Below are 16,953 nucleotides of genomic sequence, written 5' to 3'. Positions count from 1 at the left end.
CCAGCACAACTCCACCTGGCCACGAACCAACCCTCGGTGCCCGGACGGGACTAGAGCAGGCCGATCCCTCCGTGCCCGGGTCCCTGACCCCGAGCCAGGACACGTCAGGTCCCGCGGGGGTGGAATGGGGCACGACCGGACCGCTGGAGCCCAGATACCTCCGGTCTAATGGCGACAGGCTGGGGTGCGACAAAGCAGACCTCCGTGCCCCGGCTCCTCGGGCCGCGCCGGGCCCGGCGCTGCCTCCCGGAGGCCTCAGGCCGTAACGGGCCGGGCCCGGCCCTGCTCAGCGCCCCCGGACCCGAACGCCTCAGGCTCAGCCGGACCCGGGCCGGCCTACCCTTCCGGCCCCCGGCCTTCCCGCTCCGAGACTGGCCCAGCACAGGCTCCCCGTGCCCAGACACCGCGACCCGGCCCCCGCTCACCGCGGCTCCAGGCTCCCCCGTCCCGTCCCGTCCCGTGTCAGCGGGCGCCTGACACAGCCTGACCCACCGGCCTGTACCATCCCTACCGGCGGCTAGGGGGGAAGAGAGGCAGACAGCGACCCGGCTGCCCGCCCGCCGCCGCCGTCTCGGAGCGGCGAGGAGAAGGAGAAGAAGGCGGGAGAGAGAGAGAGAGAGGAGGCCGTTCGCCCCGCGGTACCGAGCCGGTCCTTCCCGCCGCTCCGCCGAGGATCCCCCCGCCGTGCGGCAGTGACTCGGCCCACGGCCGCCCTGTCCGCAGGGGCTGGGCAGAGCCATTACCTCACCACGAGAGGGGGGAAGTTGAGAAGATCAGAAGACGCCGATCTCGCTTTCCTCGCTATCCCCTGCCCCGCTGTCAGGCACCAGAGACCAGACAATGCTGCTCGATTCTCCGAGTGCCCAGGAGGAACCAGCCGCCGCCCGCGTCCCCGCAGACGCCGGGGTGCGGCCGCGCCGCCCCCCCATTCCCCGCGAGGTGGTGCGGTCCGCACGGCGGGTCACGTGAGCGGCGGCCTCCTGACGGGGACACGGGGGAAGCGGGGTCCCCGCGCCCGCCTCGGGCGGTCGGTCACAGCCCCGTGGCGGCGGCCGGGGCCTCGCCCTCGGCTCCTGCAGGGCCGCTCCCCGCCTCCCCCCACAGAGCGGTGCCCCGCTCACCGGTAAAGACAACAGCTCCAGCTCCTTAAACCGCGCAGGGCGGCGGGGCGGGGGAGGTTTCCGTGGGTGCCGCCCCTCTCATGCGCCCTGTAACGCGGCTCCAGCGCGGGGTTAGAACGCTGAAGGGAAGGGGCAGGCACGGGAGCCGAGCCCGTTCTGGGCACCCCTCGCCATTAAACGCCCCCAGTTTCACGTCAGGGGAGCGAGATTAATCGTAGTCCAGGACAGCAGGACGGAAAGACAAACCCTGCGAGCTATGAATCAGCTCAGGCTTCAAGTACCGGGCTCCCCTGCTCCCCTCCTTCAGGGCTGACTCCCCGATACTCTCGGTACCCACCTGGTCAGAGGTCAGTGCGGCTTCCACAGCCGCAGCACAGCTCACCCGCTGAGCACAGCTCGTACTTCAGCCCCATGGAAGAGCAGCTACAACCGGTAACACTACAACGTAACACCTCTGCTCCAAGCAGCCACTAACAGTTCCACCTCCAAGGCAAACGGCACTCAGACAGGGAGAGTGATGGTTACCGTAACACAACGATCAGAGAGGAAGAGAAGTGTTTGATCCACCTAACCCTGCAGCCCAGCTCAGGCAAGGACCTGGAGGAGCACACCCCAAGGAAGACACATTCTTTGCACAAAACCCTACTATTGCTACTTGGGAGAGTCCAGGTTGTTCCCAGAAGCCACCAGCAGAGCTTGAACAACTCCCGAGCAGAGGGCACTGCCCAACACAGCAGACAACCAGCATCCTCCAGCCAGTCAGCCAGAATCAGGTGTCCTGAATGGCAACCAGGACAAAAGACACACCCCCCCCCCAAATAACACCACTAAGGAAAAGCCAAATAGAACCAACCCTACTATCTCATTTAAGACAAACTGAGAATGGCTCGTTTGTTATCTTTATTTTCCAATAGTACATTTAAACAACTTCTCAGGACTTGCCTCCTCAGCCAGTGTGGCCATGCAGAGAACAGTTCCTAGGTTATACAGGTCACCTATGACAACACATACAACAGGTCACGGTTGTACTGTAGAACAGAGAAGTTGCAGAGGAGGCAGATGGGGTTATGCAAAAGCACGGGGTGCAGTGGCAGCGCTACAGGCGCATTGGCAGAGGTCACTAACGGGCTCCTCAGTGGCATGAAGAGAGAGGGGTGGTTGTACACAAGCAGCTTCTAACCATTTTTTAGAAACATTTTACTACCTGCTAAGCAGAACTGAACTAGAGACCCCTCCTGTGGCTAAGAAGTGTAGTTGCAAGCCTAATGCTACCTTCAGAGCTGCATTTTCACTTAAAATGCATGAAAATACGAGTTGATATCTTCCAGCATGCTCTCACTATTTTCCGAGCACATCTTGTGGCCATGCCCAGCAGGAAGAACCAGCCCCAGGACCTCCCAGAACCTCAGTCTGGAGGAGCACAGCACGCAGTGTTCTTTCATTTGAGCTGAAGTCCTTCCCAGCAATAGATACAAATTAAAACCAGAAAGCTCAAGTGCCCTCAAAGCGTCTCAGCTGACCACAGCCCATGCAATTAGTTCCAAGACTTGAAGGAGGAACTTCATTAAAAAATCTGACTTCATTTCAACAGTATCTCAAGACACACAGATGCCAGACCCTATGTGTTTGTCAAACTATTACTTAAAAGCCCTTCCCCAAAGCACTTTCAGTGAATGCTTTATCGCTACTGACTCTACAGGTGGGACCTGACTCTGAACTTGCAGCAGCATTGGGAGTTCAACAGCACAACTACACACATCAGAAAAGGAGCTCCAGCAGTTCTTTAAAAGCATTTGCCTTCTTAGAAACCAGATTAAGAAAAATAGTGTAATCTATCATTCAAAACTAGTATGCAGCTACTTCTACCATCCTTTTGACGCGTAGTATGGATTTATTTTATCTACTTTAGGCAAGAAAGAAAAGAAAATGTATCTGCTATTTGCCAATGCATGTATTATTAGTTTGCTTGCAATTCTGCAGCTACAAAGCCATAAGTCCACGCTCACTAACAGGATCCAGTGGTGCAAAAGCTCAGCTGCCAAGTGGATGGTTTCTGGTTCTCCTCCACCTTCAGCAAAGCTTCCTGCATACATTCTTCCCCGTGAAGTGAGCCCTTGGCAACAAAAGGCGAGCCATCCGCATGTTTTTTATAGGTGGCAGTTTGGAGTTAGTCATTTGCAGAGCTTTTCTATGACTACCACACATGGTTGTAAACACTTTGACAACCCAGCGTTGTGCTTGAGCCCACAGCATTACTCATCTACTAATTTAATACTTCTACAGTACCAGAAAATTGTATAAGCACGTTCAGTATTGAAATCACTGCAGGATTAACTAGGGAAGATACTTCAAAAATCATAAATAACTTTAATTACAAGACTGGTAAGGCAAGTTATGGAAAAAGAAAAAAAAAAACACCCACAAAATTTTGCTTTAAGATCAGGTGTAAAAGTCGCCTCCAAACATGGAAGTGTCTGTGATAGGAAGCACAAGTATTCTGTGGTGAGCTACTAACACTATGGACCTGTGCTGTATCCAACACTAAACTGCTACTTTATGCTTTTAAAAACATCGCTCACTGCCTAGAGAACAACCTGGGGACACGTCTCCTGCTAGAGAGCATACTGCTGGCACAGAGGCTCTGCTGGAATCCAGACACCAATTTTAAGTGGAAACCCCAGCAGTTCTGTGGCAGAAGCACAGATGGAGTGTTCTCAACCATGGGTGACCTCAAGACGTATGAGCTTCACACGGCACGAGGCAGAAACGCTTAGCTCCCACTTAGGCTCCTGAAAAGAAGCTGGTAGGTTAGCAGCAGCAAAGCAGCTCTTAGTCAGGTGTTTAAAATAGGAAGCACTGGATGCTGAGCTTCCCACATTCTGCCTTGATGGCAGGTTTATTGATGGCCAATAGTAGATCTGCACTGACAAGAACTGTTTCCAAAGGTGTTTTAACAGTGAGAATCCTCAGATACATGAGCTACAGAAAATTAAAGAGACTGTTGATTTAAGGGGAGAAGCACTTAATCCAACAACAAAGTTTTTATGTTTAAAATAGTGAATTAAAAACCAGACAGCATTCCAGCATGTTATCTCCACATAAAATGCAGGATTTTGAGAACTGTATAGAATTCTGTGTTCCATATAGAATTATTTTCTTTGGGAACAAAGACCTGTAGTGTGGCCTTCACTTATTTCCACCACCACAGAAAAGAATCAACCTGTTGAATACCTTCGTGCCAATTGTATAAGAATAAAAATTCACATTTTTTCAATGTGAATAACTTCATATCTAGAATCCTGCAGAACACCAAGGTCTTCCAAACATCTTTCTGTTTAGGTCTACTAAGTTTGATCTAAGAGCTAATGTTACTAAGAGATATTTTGTACCAGAAACTTAAAACCATAAATAGCTGTCATGCATGGATTCCCTTATAGTGATTTCTGCTTCTCAGCACAACTGCCTTACAGGCACCCGTTAATACGCTTGCACTGTTGGGAAGAACACAGTTCTTGTTTAATCAATGGCAGCCAGCTATACCAGCCATATGCAAGTTAGAATGTGGAGAATTTATTTAAACTCCACTCTTCCCCCACCCCCCCCCCCCACCCCCCATATGATAAATCTGCACTTTGAGCCAACTTTAAATACAGAATAACAAACCGGTAATTATCTTGTAAGTGAACCAACACTAGCTTGTATTCCTCCCTGAATAACACTTTTTCTTTGCAGAAGAGAGAAAAGGACTGCTACAGAAACACAGCAACATTCAAACCCTTTAAAACAAAAGGTAGATTATTTAATGCATTAACGATGTTAATCTGAAGATAAATAAATCCACAACAGACTTTTAAGTTTCTTTTGAGATTTCCTTTTTCTTTGCAGAGAATATTTCTGATATTATACAGTACTGAGAGGGTGTTCTTTTATTTTCTTAATGTCCAGGTGAAAAGCAAAGCTCAGTTCTCTCTGCTCTCTTCATAGAACTCCTCAATGCCCTATTCCAGGCGTGATTCTTTCATAAGCTTTTACTTGAAAGCGGAGTGGTGAGCGACATGAATTTCAGGAATAACTGGATGGTTTGGTCCCTGAGTCATCTTCTTGAGAGCCCATACTCTGGAAGGGAGAGAATTTCTTTTCAAAAACAGGTCTGAAGGTTTACCTCTGAGACACACAGTTCTTTGAAGTTAACAGGCAGGAAAATAAAGCACACACAAAATAACATGCACTTCCTTTTTGTTTTAAAGCATGATGTTTATGCAGATATCATTACTAATAGTTAGGTAATTCTCAACACTGTATGTACTGGCATTCAGTGCAACACAGACACTGCACTGAATCTCTGATACACTCTTAGAAAACACTGAACCAGTTACCTTCTGCACAAACTGAGGGTTCACAGTGATCTCTTGATCCATGGCTTTCAGTCGTTCATCAAGCTCTATACATTTCAGCATCTTAAAAATATGTAGAGTTGATTACTTTGTGCAGCTTGTACATGATCTTCAAGTCATTTCTGAGCTGTGCTATGTAGCACCAACGACTTTTGTCACCAAAAATGCTCCATGTCAAAAATGTCCTCATCCCTCCCCCCCCAAACAAGTGTCAGACCTCTTTTTTTTTAATCATTCCCTTATTTTGATCCATGTCTTCCTAACCATTCTTTTTAAGGCCGCTGACAGACAGTCCCACGTGGGTCAACCACCTCAGTTTACAGGCAGGTTATCGACAGCCAGTGGAAGTGATCCCTGATGTTTAGAACTCTAAAAATAACCTTTCTAATCTAGTCAATACAAGGAACTTCCCACCATCAAATCAAGCAGTCAGTCAAACAAGACATCTCAAGCTGTACAGAAGATTCAACAGGGAATGCACTGGCAGTAACTGACTATTAATCTAAAACCTTAATACTGGTACTGTGAAATAGTAAAAACAAATACTGTTTCTAGTCCTCAATCTCTACATGTAAGTTACCTACACTGGTTTATCCCAGCAGCCCTCTGATTATAAACTGAGGTTCTTCTGTAGGAATTCCAAAAGCTGTTAAGATATTAAAGATTTACCTCCTGATCAATGTTATGAAGCATAGCTGGATTGTTGTATTTTTCAGGATTATCATGGAAACAGACCATACCATCTTTCTGATTAATACTTGCAAAGATTTCACCATCTTCTATCTGAAATGAGAGAGGGTTTAATGTAAGCTACCACTAAGAACAGAATTTCAGGTAAATACAACACTCAGACTTTTTGTGGAATCATCTTTAACTTGTTTGCTTTTTATTTCTTAACAGCTTTAACTTCATCAGAGAGCATCTGTAAGATTTTTTGACAGCCTAAACTCCCACAGCAGACCGACAGGGCTTCCCTCACCCTGAAAAAGAGCCATTCCTGAGCGGTTCAGAACATGCACTGCCAATCCAAAGGCTTCAGTTTTGACATGAGGATAGCTGAGGCAAGTCCTGACTCTTACCATGTGGAGGACGTATTTTTCTGCTTCTTGGGGCCCCGACAACTGCACCCGACTTGCCATGTCTTGTAACGACAACGTTAAAAAAGTCTGAAATTCACAGAGTGTTAAACAGTTAACCACTGATGCTAACAGCATTCCCTATCAATCCTGCATGGCCTATACAGTCTTATTTTGAAGTCTGACAGGAAGAAACAAGTGGATCACACAGTTATTAATCAGAAAAGCACCATGAGAGTGGAGTCGGTTCTTCCTCTAAAGATACCCACTCGTTACACTGCACATGTATGAGGAGCAAACTAATGGAGTCATTACTGAGTTCTGCAATTCCTGTTCACCCCAGACACAGACCTAACCACATCCAACTTCTCCCACCACCTTTCTACATGAATAAGGTGACTTCCATCCCTTGAATTTCCTCCTAGAGATGTATTACTGCATTACTTCTGAGGTTATATAGCAAGACATTGTTCCTATTTTTCAAATAGAGATGAGGGTCATTTAGTAGCAGCGCTCACAGCTTTTTTGATTATCTATGAAACTCTCATGGGCAAAGCCCTCCAACAGACAGACATACTGAACTACCTTTTAAATGATGCATAAGCAGCCAACTGAATTGTTTTCTATATAGAGCATTTTAGTCTCATTTGTTCCAGAGACACAAACCTCAGTTTCAGACATTTCTCTGTGACATTACTACATTATCAGTTTACTCTCAATCAAATACATTTCAGAGATTCACTCTGTGAGAAAAGCTGATCACAATTTCTCAGCAAAACAAAACCTCTACATCTTACCTTGGTTAGCCTCTGAATATTCTTTTTGTAGAGAGATGACAAGCATTGCTTAACCAGCCCCATATTGTTATCCCTTGTGAACGTTTCACTGTGTTTGTTCACCAGATTTCGAAGCTCCGAGGGTTTATTGGTTGAATAAACTTGCGCTAATTCATGGTAAGCATTGCTAAGGGGCTGCAATTAGAAAAACAAGAACCCTTCTTAAAGAACACTGTTCAACCAGCCTCACAAAATCTATTCACTATTTCAACATCAGAAGCTATGAGGGCATAAAAATAAACTTAAGTAATTCAAGCATCTCAAAAAATACATGATGCCTATATGTGGCTTTGCGGTCCCCATACACTCAATCTCTATTACTGCAATATAAACATCTTTCAACAACCTCTCTATGACAGTTCTAGTTACAGGGGAGAGGAAGAAAAAGTCCAATAGCCAACCAGCACATGAAATGAACCCAATTTAAGGTAAGTAGCATACTGCTTAGTCACTACCCATCCTTCATACCTGTTCCGCCCTTTAAGACACGTCATCTTTGACCACAACGAATCACAGCACGGACAACAGAGAATCAGAGTTTAATTATACTATCTTAATATAGCAATTGCTTAAGCTCCTTTGTTGGTGTCTGAAGTTAGAAGAAGATTTTTGGAACCTTTTAAGATGTTGGTCACAAATCAACAGATTCAGCTTTGATTAAAAACTTTTAACACTGTGGTGCTTGCCTAGAATCAGAACTCTTACTGACAGTTTTGTCTTCCACTCTGTACCTCCTAATCACAATGCTCATGGACTCCAAACCTACAATTTTTTTCAGAGGTTTTTATTCTTTACAAAGCTGGAGTTTTGGAATAAACTATTCAGCATTTCCAACTTCAACTAGAGAAAATTATGGGGTGGTTTGGGGTTTTTTTTAACAAGGAGGATAGTGCACGTTGATAACCAAGCGAAACCCGAGTCACCTTTGATTTCTATGGAAAACACTATCAAGAAATGTGCAGCATCAATGACAAGAATATTGCAAAGTGCTATTTAACCCTAATGTTTTTTCCAAATTTAAAGCTAAAAGCCTGTACTGATAATATGAACTATACAGTTTGTAACAGAAATAGAAGTTGCCAATCTTCAGCTATTGTACACTAGAGAGGAAGCAGGAGGTTGTACTCTGGCATGCTGTGTATTATTTCCCATCACCTCCAATGTTAAACAGTATGATCAAATAAAGGTAGAAAAAAAATTAAGTGTTTCCAACATGGTTTATAAATTCAGATTCATCTTTCTATGATTTAGCTGCATTTGCAAGACTTACCTTAATGAATCTACCAACTATCTGGGAAGTGTATTTTGGTAGCTGCTGAACTTTGCCAAGTAGTATCAAAGAAACTAAAATATACTTTTTATATGATTCCAACATAATGTGACTGACTGCCATGGCTGGAGTAGTTATTGCCTAAGAAAGAAATGGAATAGAAGTTTAGCATACTTACTGGTAGGTCCTGGCAGTTATTGCATTAACAGTTTAAAGCTGCACACAGAAAGGGTATAGCAACATATGGAATTTGCCTTTGAGCATTAAATTTAACTAACTTCTGTGAAAATACATTATCCAAAAATGTCCTAAAAAGTAAATCCTAAACAGACTACTCAAAACATATCCCCTTACAGTGATGCCTGCCTTAAAATAATCCTGTTAAGATCAAATCAAAACTACTTTCCATGGTATGCATTTAAAGCTGTACTAGAAATCCCCTCTAGCTACTTGTTACCAGGAACAATTATAAGATTCCTGTAGAACCTGGATTTCCATGGATCCTTAAAGAGATTTTACAAAGCTATTACATCACCAGATCTCACATTTAAGTGTGCTGCAAGAGGTCTGTTGACTAGGGAAAAGGGATTCTAGTTTACCTATCAAGAGCTGCCCGTTGTTTACAGAAAAGAAAAATGCTGCACCAGTTTATTTTGCTCACTGGACAGCACTCCCCCCTCACATACACACAAAGTTTTCCCAATTTTGTGATTTTCTCTTCTTTCACAGAGAAAGTAAAAGAAGCAAATATTTAAATAGCCTTGAAGAAGTCTAACTCCCCTTGTAAAAATCACCAAAGGTCTCTGCAAAACCACAGAACTAGTTTTTCTTTAAGAATACACAATTCTGAGTGGCAGCCTGGGGACTGTTTCTATGCAAGCAGTAATAAGCAGGCATCTGAAAAATATTTATAGTGCGATAAATTTAACACCAACCTTTGAGTTGCATAGTTTTATGGTGCAATAGTTACTTGGCTGTAAGAGACCTTCTTAAAGGAGAACACCTCTAAATGACAGTTTGCTTGTTACTTCTCTTTACACCATTCAGGCTACACCTTTCATAAAAGGGCTAATAGCAAACATTGACCCAAATCAGTTTTTATTGATTACTATGATAAACACGAGCTAAACCAAAACATAAGTGAATGATGAGCTGCAGTATAGAGCTGTCAATAAACTTACATCCTTAAGAATAAAAATAATGGGAGACTGCTTGTAGTTTATATTACATTTGTGGCTTTTTACTGCTCTCCTTGGTGGCAGTTCTAAGGTGCTACCTTCTCTCGGTGCTATTACACATCCTACTGTTGCCTTTCAACTAATCACACTTTACACTTACCAGTTTATTTAAAAGTTACCTGTTCATAAAAGTAGAGTGCTCTTTCAAAGTTCTTTAGCCCAGTGTAAATCATCCCACCATAGTAGTAGTAACATAAAAAGTGCTTCGCATCATATGCCCCATTCTCTTTACAAATATCCATCATGTCCACATCTAGATACGGGAGGGCAGGTTTAAAGCATTTTGCTAACAAACAGAGCTAAAAGAAAATAAATCAAGTTTGCATAAATTAGCCATTTTTATTCAGTTTTCCACAAGGAAGAAACTTAAACTCAATTTCTCTAGCACTATTTAGTAAGTCTCACTGCTCCAAGAGTGAAAAAACAGTGCACATCAGCAGTGCTGTAACACAGATTATTCATTGGATCACGATATTTGGGAAATTCTTAAAATTGATTATGAATGGTTTGAAGTTTCTTGAATCCTAAAGAAATTTAGACTCTGACAAGGCTGCTTGAAACTCCAGGCCTTCCAGACTACCGTGCTGGCAGCGCTAAATACTGCGCTGAACATTCCGGTCCAAGGCTAAATCCCAGGAGCCAAGAGAGAGACAGAAATGCAAATCCAGGCCAAAGACACGGAGGCAAACGTGGCTTCTGTTGGAGTTGAGCAAACTGTATCTGGGTATTACACTCGTACCACCAGAGAGAAGCTGCATCTGACATTCAGACCAGAGAGAAGGGATGTCAAAGGACTTTCAGAAGCCATCAACAAAACCAAAGATCTGGGGACACTCACTGAACATTTAAAATGAAGGAAAGGGTATTTTATGCCAGAATATCATATTCTTTCTTACTGGAAAAGAAAACCAGTTATAAGCCATTTTTACATTACAACATGAGAGCATACACGTCCTTAGAGGGTTTTATGTATTTTATAAGCTTTTACTCTCCAAGAGCCCTTATACTCCCCTTACCTGGCAGAGATCTGCGTGTATTGAGGTCAGCTGGTTTGTGTTCATCTGCATCTTGTCTATGGCTTGTCTGAGAATGCTAATTCCTCGCAGGGGCTGTCAGAAATTACATCTCTTTCAGATAATTTCTCATAGATGGCAGCACATTGGATCTTATGTTGACACTTACAAATGAAAAATAACACTAATTGACAGGATCCATTAAGTAAACGTTAACTTGAGGTTCCCTTTCTGCAGGATACTGCAGTCTCTCAGAAAATAAAATTAACCTTGGCTATACAACTGCATCTCATAAATGAAAAAAAAAAGTCATCAATTCTGCTCCACAAAGCCAACCTCATCAGAAATACAGTAATTTGTATCAGTAACAAAAACTTTGTGGTCTCCATGGTACCATCTAAACTCCCACCAAATAACAAAGGTGAGGCTCTCACTTTACTCCACTTAGACCTGACTTGATTTTGACTTCTACACCAAGCTAGATTTCTCTAAGATGACCTGAAAACAGTCAGCATCCTTCAAAAAAAACATTGGTCAAATATTTCCTAATAGAGTTGCCTGTATTTAAGGTATTTCATTAGGAACATTATAGAACACCAGTGAGAATAAAACTAAAACTACTATCACTGACTCACCAGTGCTAGTAATTTTTGCAGCTCTCTCCTATTCAGGTGCACACTGTCTGATGAACAGTCTTGGTAATACAGATTTCAGTTTGCGTGAGAGCATGTTTGTAGGTGACTCTCCCCCCCAAAAAATCACTAACTTAACGTTTTCATTGAGGAAATCTAAAAGTTGGGTTAGGTTCATTACTCCTCAGTAAACTTAACAACTAAGGAGCTGCACAGAAATACTTAACGTGAAGTTAGTGGTAAATCTTTAAGTAGTAAGAGCTGGAAACATTCCCTTTAAGAGCCTGGATATGTAGGTAGCTTACTTTGTACTAGATGATAATACTTGCTCACCTGTTTTCTCTCCACAAGGGCATTTGTTAACTGGTGGCACAGGCCAGCAACTAAATATAGTAAAAAAACAAACAAAAAACCCGACACAGTGAAAAGTCAGTAATATCAAACTATCAAAAGATATTCAAGTTCTGAGAGTAAGCTTAACTTACAAGTGTCTGTTGCATATCTAATGTGTTCCCCGTTACAAGTGCTGATAAAAAGCTGCACCTGTGAGAATAACGTTTCGAAGTCAGGGATGCTGGGCATAGAAAACTTCACAAACCTAAAGCAAGAAGAAAAGAAAAAGTTTAACACCTAACATTTGGAGATTAGTATAAAAAGCTTCATCTTCATCACTAAGTCTCTGCAGATGCATGTGGATGCTTGCAAACAAATCCAAAGTGTTTATGACAGATGGCATATGATTCCCCCAGGAGTCACAGAACACATGAAAACACACTCTCTATGCACACCCCCATTCTCAATCTAGTGCAAACAACAACTTAGAACAAACTATGGCAAACAAAGATCACAGTGCTTGGTACAACATCTATAATCATAATAGAAACACTGGCTAGCAATGATAAATTTTAATACTCAGCCACACAACTTCTCTGGATACTGCACCTATCCTGCAGCTGTCTCCTGCTTGAGTGTGCTCAAGGTTTCTCAACTATTAAACTGGTATCTCTCCAGAGGAGCTCTTTATCTTCCAGTTTCCACCTCCAGTGGTTCCTTAGCTCCCTATAGGCTGCACACTATATGTAGATACATTGTTGCTTCTGTAAAGTGAACTATGATTACGTTTATCTGAGGGCAACAAAAACTCTAGCCATGCATGCTCCAAACATCACAAAACCATACAGGAGAAACCCTGTCTAATGCTGTTGGGTGGTACCCCACCCTGCCTGTACTTCAGTTGCTATGCTCAAACCAAGCAAGTTCACTAAAGCACAGTTCAAACCCAGCAAGTTCACAAGCTGTCCTTCCCCACAAAGCTCCTGACTGCCCAGGCTACATGCTGCCAGCCCTTCCCTGTCCCTTTGGAGAGCCTTATCCTACCAGTGTAGGAGCTTACCATGCCACAGTTTCAGCCAGGAGAGCTCTCCTACCCACTGCACCGATACCCCCTCTTCAAATAAGACAGTTAACTTACTTCTTCCACCTGTTTTGCTGACTATATCCAAATACCCCATGATACAATTCTTCTGCTAACTTGGTACCAATGCCCTGCTTTCTGTAAATGCCATAATACACTTCATACTCCCCTTTAGAAAAAAACCTTCAAAATAACAGGGGAACCTGCAGAGGCTTTACTTGCAGTTAGGTACAGCTAGAAGCAGTTTGGGCCAAGCTTCCCTACCTTACCTCAGCATCACCAAGGCAATTCAAGTATCATCTTGGACTACTGACAGCAGCAAGACCCTCAATGCTTGTCCAAAGACAAAAACTATGACAAAACCCCATGCTCCAAAGAAGCATGTTGCTTCATGCCTACCATTCAGTGTGCTAATGCCCTGCCAATCAAGCTTTAAGAGCCAGTTTTATTCCTTTTTGTTGAACACAAATGGAAAAATACAGGCAGAAACCAGAGCCGCAGATACAGCCTTAAGGAAAACAAACCCCCAATATTACATTTGGACAGTAAAGGCATTTACAAACTCCAGAAGTTTTTCTGTTCAAAAATACAAATTTGCCTTGGCATTTTTATTAATAGACTGTGCATCACTGATGGAAACTAAGCATCACACTAAGAAATGTTGATTGAAAACATTTATGCTTAAAGTAAAAACATTTGGTTGACATTTCAGCACGTTGCCTGAAGTTTTATAATACTAAAACATTTAATTTTTTAAAAAAGCAACACTTACAAGACAGCAAGAACACCTAGTGAGTGTTCCTGCACATCCAGGGCACCAAGCACTGTATCCAGGTGGGAAAGATTTTTTGCTAGCAGTTCTCCGCTTTTATTGATCAGTTCACAAAGCTGGGTCATTTGCCCTGAAATACAAAACATCCTTGTCAAGCTCTAATTGAAGAACATTTGTGCATTCCCATACTTCATTACACCTTGCTGATGTATATAAACCAGAGGAAAAAACAGTATCACCCAGAGAATTCACTTTTCTGGAACGTGACAGGCATTTGTTTTCAACAATCAAGACACCTGCAGTAGGCTGGGTTTGTTTTATGAGATGACAGCTCAGATCCTGGCCTCTGGGATCACAAAGGCGACCCTCAGAACACAAACACATCATGAAAAGCAGCAGCATCTCGCCTCACTACAGAGGGGGCTTCAAGGTCTCATCTCAACACCAAGTTCACCCAAGTCAAATCTTCCAACACCTCGACTAGTTCTTCGTGATGAAGAATTCTGCCTCATGTGGGTAGATTTATCTATGTTCGTGTCTTCTGAGGTTATAAGGGAGAAACCAAACCAAAACAGTACCAAAAATAGCTTCCACCACTTTCTAAAATATCCTAAAACCAGAGCTTGTTCTTCTCTGACTCTCAAGTGCCTTATCCACTTTTCAGGTCTGCTCCTAAGCATTTATTTTTTTAAGTCAGAGACTAAAATGACAAGCAAGTATCAACAATAGTGGAATTTTAAAATCTGGTTGTAAATTTACTTCTTGTAATTAGAACCATAACGTTACTCTTCTCATTGTGAGCTATGAACATAGCATGAAAGGCAACTACTTTGAATTACTGAAGGTACAGTAAGCAAAAAAAACCCCTTACAAAGCAGGGCAATTATCATGATCTGCTTTCAAACTGCCCCCCTTCAATTAAAATTACACCTCTCAAGCAGATTATTGTTGCAATGTTCAATCCTTGTAGATTAGAGAGAAAAAACAGAGGTTCTCTTACAAAAGTCTTCATAATACAAGGAATAGTGCCTCCATTCATGGAGGTTTACACTCTTCTCAGCGCTGGCCTTTTGCTTTGAAAGAGAAAACCCTTCTAGTTTCTGGGAAGCCCCAGCAATGAAACATTAGTGTTGAAGTTACAGCAGGATCAGAAGCTCCAAATGGGGGACCAGAGCCCAGGAACTCCAGAAATCCACTGCTAAACCCACTACCTCCATATGGAATTAAAACTCCAGGCATAAGCATGGAAAGGAATAGGGCTTGTAAAACGCTCCTGAGGTTTAGTAACATTACTCAAGCATCGGGGAGCCTGAGTTCTGGTATTCTTCCTAGTAAAGGATTCCACCCATTTTGCACCCATCACCCAGCATTCCCCTAAAAAAAGCAAGTAAAACCCCCCCAACTCACACAATGCAGGTAGAAACACCCACATGAAGCCTGACTAAATGACCATTTACATCCTTTCCCTTCAGTCTGGGCTGATAACCAAAGCCCACCACCACCACCCCAAGTACACAGACTTCCCCCGTGTGCTCTCACAGCTGCCAGCAGCCTCTCTGGTGTCTGGATTTTCTCTCTCAGCAAGCATCTACTTGGCTCATCCCTAACCCATAAATTCTGCCTGTTCTCCCTTGAACCTTTTGCATCCACAAAACTTTGTAATAAAAAGAATCATCCACAGAGAGTCACCTTTCATCCTGTCTGTACCTGCACTTTACAGGTAGGGGGTTTGGTTTGTCCCTTATATCTGATATCCTCAGTAAAAACCTGTACATTTAACAAATTAAACTAGAATAAGAGAAAAATTGAGCCCCACCAAAAACCAATTGCCAGGAATAAAGCCTGAGGTCATAGCAGAAGGCATCAATTCTCAATCTCTTCCAGGGAGCAAACACTTCACACAGAGAAACACCCTGAGCTCATTCTAGGGAACATCAACGCAGAAAGCTCAAGAGCTCCCGCGTCCAGACGCCAGAGAATGAGGAGCTTGGCAGCAACACTGCGAAAGTCAAAGTGTGGTTATTAAAATACTTTCTGAACGCTCCATTATGGCAGCTCTGAGGTGCCTTCTCTGGCCTCCCAGCTCATGCTTCACAGTGTTCCTGGGCTCCTCTGCCCGCGCTCGCCACCGCTTGCATGCTCATCACGTCGGTGACAGGCCGGGGTGCAGGATCACAGGTGAGGCCCCTGCGATGCCCGCTCCTCAGGCTTCAGTACGACCCCCGGAGCCCGCCTCACCCCGCTCACCCGAGAGGTCCGGCTACCCAAAACCACGACCCCGCCGCCGCCCTGGGCGACGGAGGGCGCCGCTGGCCCCTCGTGCGGGCAAACCCGCGGCGGCTAAACCCCGCCGGGGTCTCCCCGAAGGCCGCCTCGGCGTGCGGCGAGCCGGCCCCAAGCGATCACCCGGCACGGGCCCCGCCGGACCCCTCGGCCGAACGGAAGCGCCGGACCCGCGCCTGAGGGAGAACGCGAGGGGGGGGACCAGGCCCCGGCCCGCCCTCCTCAGCCACGCGGGGCCCGGCGAACCCCGCCGGCCGCCGCCCCCTCCTCAGGCCCCGCTGGCTCCGCGCGGCCGGCCGGGCCCACACGCGGTTCCGCCCTCCCACGGTCACCTTGGGCCGAGAGCTGCCGGACGCTGTTGACGAACTGCTCCAAGGCCGACGCCATCTTGGCGGCTGGCGGCGCGGCCGCGCGCGCTGCGGGCGGGGCGAGGAGAGGAGGGGGCGGCGCGGGCCGGGAGCGGCGGGGGGCGGGGGGAAACGGGCAGGAGCCACCGCTACGGCCGTCGCCGCCGCCGGCCAATCGGCTGCCGCTGCGGGGACCGCGCGACGCCCGCCGGCGGACGCCACTTCCGCCGCCTCGCCAGTTCTCGCGAGAGCGCGCGTCGTTATGGTAACCGCCGCCTCCCTCCGCCCGCCCGGAAGCGTCGATCCCGCGTCAAGAGGGAGGGAGGCCCGTCCAGCGCGCGAGAAGCCGTGACTCAGCACGGCCCAGGGGGGTGGGTGTGGACGTCACGATGGCGTCACGCCCCACCGGGCCTTCAGCAGGGGCCCGTGGCCGCCTGCTCCGCACTGTACGAGTAGCTTTAACCCCCTCTCTGCCCTCTGACCGGGGTAACGCGTGGGGAACGGCTGAACGGTGGTGGTCGCTGTCCACTCCTGCGCCGCGCAGGCCACAACGCCTG

At 45.4% G+C, this 16,953-nt stretch overlaps 1 protein-coding gene across 2 annotated transcripts; it reads right to left on the bottom strand.

Annotated features, from left to right (window-relative positions):
• Positions 1-4,765: 4,765 nt before the first annotated feature.
• Positions 4,766-16,436, bottom strand: COPS3 (COP9 signalosome subunit 3; the record flags this gene model as incomplete). Of its 2 annotated transcripts, XM_084270884.1 has the most annotated exons (12): positions 4,766-5,237; positions 5,498-5,578; positions 6,185-6,298; positions 6,595-6,681; positions 7,389-7,562; positions 8,698-8,838; positions 10,055-10,234; positions 10,952-11,044; positions 11,914-11,963; positions 12,066-12,178; positions 13,767-13,896; positions 16,382-16,436. In XM_084270884.1, the coding sequence occupies 12 exons, from the start codon at positions 16,434-16,436 to the stop codon at positions 5,184-5,186; spliced, it is 1,272 nt and encodes a 423-aa protein (XP_084127010.1). In that variant the 3' UTR covers positions 4,766-5,183. The 2 variants fall into 2 exon arrangements, with proteins under 2 accessions (XP_084127010.1, XP_084127011.1); XM_084270885.1 differs by lacking the exon at positions 16,382-16,436 and having other exon boundaries at positions 12,066-12,123; positions 13,767-13,822.
• Between the last annotated feature and the right edge of the window lie 517 nt (positions 16,437-16,953).

The sequence above is a fragment of the Gallinula chloropus genome (genome assembly GCF_964237585.1).
Source record: "Gallinula chloropus genome assembly, chromosome: 15".
NCBI lineage: Eukaryota > Metazoa > Chordata > Aves > Gruiformes > Rallidae > Gallinula > Gallinula chloropus.
The sequence above is the reverse complement of the archived record's forward strand: the minus strand, read 5'-3'. Positions and strand labels throughout refer to the sequence as shown.